The sequence below is a fragment of the Clupea harengus genome, unplaced genomic scaffold, assembly GCF_900700415.2.
Source record: "Clupea harengus unplaced genomic scaffold, Ch_v2.0.2, whole genome shotgun sequence".
NCBI lineage: Eukaryota > Metazoa > Chordata > Actinopteri > Clupeiformes > Clupeidae > Clupea > Clupea harengus.
This window is the reverse complement of record NW_024879882.1, coordinates 226-7,500: the sequence shown is the minus strand read 5'-3', so window position 1 is coordinate 7,500 and position 7,275 is coordinate 226. Positions and strand designations below refer to the sequence as shown.

General features: G+C 48.2%; 1 protein-coding gene across 2 annotated transcripts in view; it reads right to left on the bottom strand.

The window, feature by feature from the left end:
• Positions 1-6,868, bottom strand: part of LOC105896427 (phosphatidylinositol 3-kinase regulatory subunit gamma-like) — a 14,611-nt gene extending 7,743 nt beyond the window's left edge. For both annotated transcript variants that reach the window (XM_042705353.1, XM_042705352.1), the window contains exons 1-6: positions 5,918-6,868; positions 3,728-3,820; positions 2,300-2,374; positions 1,258-1,398; positions 630-825; positions 1-10 (exon numbers count right to left, since the gene is read on the bottom strand). The exon at positions 1-10 is cut by the window's left edge and continues 76 nt beyond it. In XM_042705353.1, coding sequence (XP_042561287.1) covers positions 1-10; positions 630-825; positions 1,258-1,398; positions 2,300-2,374; positions 3,728-3,820; positions 5,918-6,251 — 849 coding nt within the window. In that variant the 5' untranslated portion in view covers positions 6,252-6,868. The remainder of the gene's footprint in view (positions 11-629; positions 826-1,257; positions 1,399-2,299; positions 2,375-3,727; positions 3,821-5,917) is intronic.
• Positions 6,869-7,275: the final 407 nt, after the last annotated feature.

The window sequence follows — 7,275 nt, the reverse complement described above, 5'->3', positions numbered from 1 at the left end:
CTCCTCCAGCCTACACAGACATAGCAGTTATACACACACACACACACACACACACACACACACACACACACACACACACACACACACACACACACACACACACACACACACACACACATTTACACACACATAAACACATGTTTACACACACAATAACACACACATGTACACACACAAAATAACAAATGTACTGTACATACACACACACACGCCTTCAATTCTATTTTATTTATATCGGGCCAAAACAATAAAATTGTTTCTAGGCGCTTCACACTCACTCAAACACAAAACGCACACAAATACACACATTAACACACGTTTACACACACACACACACACACATCTCCAAAATTTAATTTAATTAAATTGTATTTATATAGCGCCAAAACAATAAAATTGTCTTTAGAGGCTTTATACTCAGACACACACACACACACACACACACACAAACACAAACACAAAACACACAATCACACACAAACACACAGATTGTCACACACACATATACTGTATACTCAGAGAGGTATAACAACACATTTCGGAGGTAAGGTGCAAACAAACACACACACATCACACACACACCACACACACACCACACACACACCACACACACACTCACACACACTTACCCTGATGGTGGGCTGGGCAGCAGTAGGGGCCCAAAGATGCAGCTGAGTGTGTGTCTGTCGAGGCCGTTGTGCTGGGAGTGCTGACACACACGTTCCAGGTGTCGCAGCAGGTACTGCAGAGTCTGCAGGTTCTGCAGTGGAACACCACACGACTCTAGAACCTTCATCAGCCCTGAAGTCACCTCCGCCGAAGCTCCTGAACAAGAGGAAAAATAGAGCAGTCATTATCATCATCTTCATCATCATCACGACCATAACCATTATCATAATAATCATCTCCATCATCATCAACACCACTAGCAAGACCATCATTATGATCATAATCATCTCCATCACCATGATTGTCATCTTCATCATCACTATCAATCAATACAATCCCTTTTATCTCATCTTTCCCTTGCCCCAGCTTCTCTTTTTCTGCACCTGACTCTCTCTCTCTTTGTCTCTCCCTCCCTCCCTCCATGTCTCTTTCCCTCCGTCTCTCTCTCTCTCTTTGTCTCTCCCTCCCGCCACGTCTCTTTCCCTCCGGCTTTCTGTCTCTCTCTTTGTCTCTCCCTATCTCTCCCTCCCTCCGTGTCTCTTTCCCACCGGCTGTCTCTCTCTCTCCCTCTCTCTTTCTGTCTCTCACCTGTCCCCTCTGCCAGTGCGGCCTTCAGCTGTGGAAAGACGGAGAAAGGCATGATGGGAGATGGCAGGTCCTGCAGGTATCCCATGAGGCCTTGCGAGAGCGCCTGGATGTTGGTGTGGTTCAGATCTGCTTCTGTGATCTCTGTAGGAAAAGTACAAAAAATAATCCTCCTCACACACACATTACCACAAACACACTTATATACAGAGGGACACACACACACACACACACACACACACACACACACACACACACACACACACACACACACACACACACACACACACGTGATTACCAGCATACAAAGAAAGACGAGTCCAGAAACATACTTTTCTTTCCGTAGGGTCCCTTCTTTGTCCATCCGATCAGCGTGTGTGAGAGAATGTGTCTGGACTTACTGGAGGAACACTGAGCTTGATATGAAGTTAGGGTTCCGTGGGTAGGATGACTACATGTGCAAACGTGTTTGTGTGTGTGTGTGTGTTTGTGTGTGTGTGTGTGTGTGTGTGTGTGTGTGTGTGTGTGTGTGTGTGTGTGTGTGTGTGTGTGTGTGTCGGGGACACACTGCCCAGACAGGCCTGGTAACAGGTGGAACTGTCTACAGCTGGCTTCTGTAAATAACGGGCATATGCATTCAAGACATACTTCTACACATACCACCCTTAGCCCTTAAACTGGCCTGGACTGGCCACAACACACACACACACACACACACACACAGACACACACAGACACACACAGATTGATGGCTGTCTGATCTGGGTCTTTCCCAAGATTGTGTGTGTGTATATTTGTGTGTACGTGTGTGTGTGTGTGTGTGCCAAAGTGAGCCATTGACAGCAGTTAAACTGTGTAGGCTGAAACTAGGGCACGGGATTATAAACAACACTATGTGTGTGTGTATCTCTATTTTGTGTGTGTGTGTGTGTGTGTGTGTGTGTGTGTGTGACAGAGTGTGTGTGTGTTTGCTTGAGTGTGTGTGTGTGTGTGTGTGTATGTGTGCTTGAGGGTGTGTGTGTGTGTGTATGTTTTGAGGACTAACCAGCACTTAGGTTCTCCTTCTGGTCAGCGGCACCTATGAGGTTGTGTGTCCGGTAAAGCATCTCAGAGTCCAACCCTGGGACAGGAGGTCAAAGATCAAAAGGTGACACACACACACACACACGCACACACACTGGTAGACATTTAATCCAAATCAAAGATTACTGATCAAGATTATTGAGATATGCTTGTGTTAATGATTCACTCATAGATTAATGATCAAGATTATTGAGATATGCTTGAGTTAATGATTCACTCATAGATTACTGATCAAGATTATTGATTGTGTTAATGATTCACTCATAGCTTACTGATCAAGATTATTGATTGTGTTAATGATTCACTCATAGATTACTGATCAAGATTATTGATTGTGTTAATGATTCACTCATAGATTACTGATCAAGATTATTGATTGTGTTAATGATTCACTCATAGATTACTGATCAAGATTATTGATTGTGTTAATGATTCACTCATAGATTACTGATCAAGATTATTGATTGTGGTAATGATTCATCTCCCTCTCCCTAGCAGCCAGTTGGCGTTTCTCAATATGCGTTTTTCTCGGTACTTCTCTGTGTTCCCATGGGTGTGTGAAACGCCACAGTGCTGTTCAAATTCAAAGTTTGCATCTATCAGATCAAATACCCGGACGTGTTCTCTCTCCGTGGACTTTATCAAGGATGCATCAGGAGGTGACTTGTGTGGCCTTGGGTTGTCAATTATCCCAGGATGCATTTCACACAAAGTAGCGGCAATGGCAGCAGATTACACCCAACTGTGAGCAGGGTTATTATAGTTCATGGCAACTAAGACTAACACTCAAACTAGCAGTGGACACATAATAAACGGACATCAAAGTAAAAATGACAGTTTAGCAACGTAAACTAAATAAAAACTACAAAGAACAATTCAAACTGAAGTGAAATAGAATTTTCAGGTAAAATCAGCTTGGTTTTCGTCCCCCCCCCCTGGATTTGCACTGTGGTTGCTGTACCACTTTGTCCTGTTCTGGTTGACTTCTGTTTGAGGGACACTGGCCTAATACAAAGGACCTGGGATGATTGAAATAAATGATATGTCATGTCATGCATGTGTACTGGATCCTTCCATCCTGAACTTGCCAACTCAGAACTTTCAAGAACGGGAGTGTGTACTTGATGTCCTCCTATTGAGAAAGGCCCAGTGTGTGTGTCTTACCTCTTTTCTCGATGGCCCAGTGTGTGTGTGTGTGTGTGTGTGTGTGTGTGTGTGTGAGTGTGTGTGTGTCCTGATGTGGAGAGGTGTCTTATCTCTCTTCTCGATGGCCCAGTGTGTGTGTGTGTGTGTGTGTGTGTCCTGATGTGGAGAGGAGTCTTACCTCTTTTCTCGATGGCCCAGTGTGTGTGTGTGTGTGTGTGTGTCCTGATGTTGAGAGGTGTCTTACCTCTCCTCTCGATGGCCTCCACCAGTTTCACCACAATGGGAGGAGGGGTCTCAGAGGGGGGCATTGGGGCGGTTCGATCTGGGCCCATGGCCTCTGTCAAACATGCCCACACACACACACACACACAGACAGTTTATTGTTTATCCTGAAATAAATACATAGTATGGCAATCACAGATGACACTTTGAGATTGTTGTTGTCTGTTTCTTCAGAAAAGCCATGGTGGTGCTATGCGTGTGTCTCAGACATGTTGGGGTGATGTGTGTGTGTGTGTGTGTGTGTGTCTCCTCAGCAGTGTCCTAGTAATGGTGTGTGTTTTGTGTGTGTGTGTGTGTGTGTGCTGGTGTGTCCGGGGTGTGCTGGTGTGTGTCTCCTCAGCAGTATCCTAGTAATGGTGTGTGTGTCTTGGATACAAAAGGCTGATTGGCCCATCACTCCAAACTGCACTGAACTCTTGAGCCAATGTGGGGGTCTCTGCTCTAACTGTGGGGAAGATGTTCTGGCCAATGAGGACAACCCTTACAGCGCCCTCTACTGACAAACAGTAAATCCCCCTCCACACACACACACACACACGCACATTCACCCCCTCCACACGCACGCACGCACATTCACCCCCTCCACACAGAGAGAGAGAGAGAGAGAGATACAAACATACACATATAAACACACACACACACACACACACACACACTTCTTTAAATTAAACCTTAATTAACACACATTAACACACACTGCCAAAGAGCTTAGGGAACCTGAATGCTGTGTTCAGAAGCTGACAATGAGTTGAGACATATAAAAGAGTGAGAAAAAGAGAGAGGTAAAAGAGTGAGAGAAAGAGAGAGAGGTAGAGAAATACAGAAGAGGAATAAAAAAAAGAGGGCGGTGTTCTAATTTGTTTCTCTCTTACTCACCCTCTCTTTCTCTCCATCTCTCTCGCCCTTTTTTTCCATCTCTCTCTCTCTCTCTCTCTCGCTCTCTCGCTCTCTCCGTCTCAGTGGGCCTTTGTGTTGCTCTGTTCTGTTCTGTGTAATGAGCTCTTTCATAACAGGTCTGACGGTGCTGAAACTATGTTGGTTTTGTGCCAGGGCCTAATTTTCAGGTCTGCCCCACCCCTCCCCCCCGGCATGCCCCATGCCTGGTACCCTTGCCCCCATGCCCCCACGGCTCTGGCACCTCATGCCCCGTGGCAACCAGAGCTGGAGCAGAAGCCCGGTCTCATTACCGCCGAGGAACCACAGGCCAAAATGCAGTCAGCGAATTCCACCTGGCCAGCGGAGTCTAACGTGGAACGTTAACTCCTTCTGGTGAAGCCATCATGAGCTCTGCAGCTTCCTGCTAGCGCACTGCTGCCACAGGAAGTCACCCGTCACTAAAAGCTCCCATCAGTGAAGAACCTACTCAGCAGTGACGTACGTGGCAGTAAGCGCCGTGTGTCCCGGGAGGAACACACACTCCAATGCACACGCTCATTACTCACTCACTCTTACTAAGTCTGATTAAGAGCCTTGAGCTGGAAACGCCGCTGGTGTGTGTGAAATAAATAACACGGATTGGGAGCTACCGTCAGTGTGCGGACTCCGGATCAATATCAGGCACCCGTTTAAAACAAAAAAAAAACACTTCATTGGATGTGTGTGTCTTTTCCTCCAACAGCAAACCCAGCGCCACTGAAGGGCACATCTAGACCCAGCTCTCTCTCTCTCTCACACACACACACACACACACACACACACACACACACACACACGGGAAGCAGTGGCCCCACACTACACTGAAGGGCACATCTAGACCCAGCTCTCTCTCACACACACACACACACACACACACGGGCAGCAGTGGCCCCACACTACACTATATAGCACATCTACACCCAGCTCTCTCACACACACACACACACACACGGGCAGTAGTTGCCCCACACAACACTGCAGAGGAACAGAAGAAGAGCTCACTCAGTGAGAACACCTATGAATGTAATCCACCTTCACACACACAAACTGGCACCAGTGCCACTACACCACCCTACACTACACCACCCTACACTACACAACACAGGACAGACCTCCACAGGAAAGATAGGCACTACATAAGGTAGTCTAGCACTACACAAACCAGAAAAGACCAGGTTGTGTGTGTGTGTTTGTTTGTGTGTGTGTGTGTGCATAAATAAATAAATAAATCTCTCACCTGTCTTAGTCTTTCCAAGCTGTGTGTGTGTTGGTGGCGTAGGGGGCAGCGGCCTCTGTGGGCGTGGCATCGGACTGGGCGTATCCGTCTTGACCCTGCCCACGTACTCCACGTAGGTTCCGGGGAAGTCGCCCCTCTCACCCGTGCGATCCTTCACCCCTGACAGCCAGCCCAAGCTTGCGGGGGTGCCCTCCGCCCCCTCCTGGTACCCCTCCGCCTGGCACAGCCCCGGTCCCACCGTCAGCAGGTCCCCCGGTGCCAGCTCCAGGTCCCCCGGCCGCTCGCGCCCCAAAGCGAAGAGCGCGCGGAACTTGAAGCCGTCCTCTGCCGCCATTTGCAGGCCACGGGCGGAACAGCAGTAGCAGTAGCAGAAGCAGTAGCCGCAGCGGCGGTGGTGGGCGGCTCAGGGCAGCAGCTGCAGGTCTGTGAGTGTAGTGGGGGGAGGCCTGAAACCCTGGGCCTGCAGACTGGACCGAGACCTGGGGGGTGTGCAGCTCCTATCAGCTGGGAGGGAGAGGAGCCATGTTCCTGGTGTGTGTGTGTGAGAGCACGTGTGTGTGTTTGTGTATGTATTTGGGGAGGGTCAGTGTTGGCCTGTGTTGAGGGCAGGACAGCGGAGACTTCTCCTCGGTTTAGAGCCACGCTTGAGCCACATGATGGAACAGAGGGATGGCATCGCCACCATACTCCTCATACACTCCTCACACACTCTTATTGACATACACACACACACACACTACGCTCCTCCTTCACAGCTCTGTGCTCAGGCTTCACTGTGGCACCGTACGGGGAACAGGAAGTGACCCTGTTCCGGGCTGTTCTTGTAGCTGACCAATGAGGCAGTGAGGTCTGAGGTACCACTCGCTCTTGATTGGCTTGTTTGCTTGCCTGTCATTCACTCATTCTGATCAGCAGGCAGGGAGGTCTGTGGAGATGGAGAGAGACGGGGAGGGGGGATGCAAATGTTACATAAAACACGGAAAATAAACCAAGTGGTAAGGGGTGATGAGATGTTTGTGTGTGTGTGTGCGTGTCTACTCTAGAGATCCAGAAGGTATGGAACGAACACTAGCGAAGGGAGGCCAAGGCCACACGACCACCCCCACCTTCTTATCTCTTCTTATGTCCTGCGGTTCAGCTTAAGGTTTCTTCTTGATTAACAGGGAGCTTTTTCTTACCCCTGTTGCCATTGTGCTTGCACTAAAGGGGGTCCAGGCACTGGGCTCTGTAAAGCGCCTTGAGACAATTCTATTGTTTTGGCGCTATATAAATAAAATTTGAATTGAATTGAATTGACATGATCAGATCAAAGACTGCATATACAGTGGGGAAAATAAGTATTTGAACCCCTGCCGATT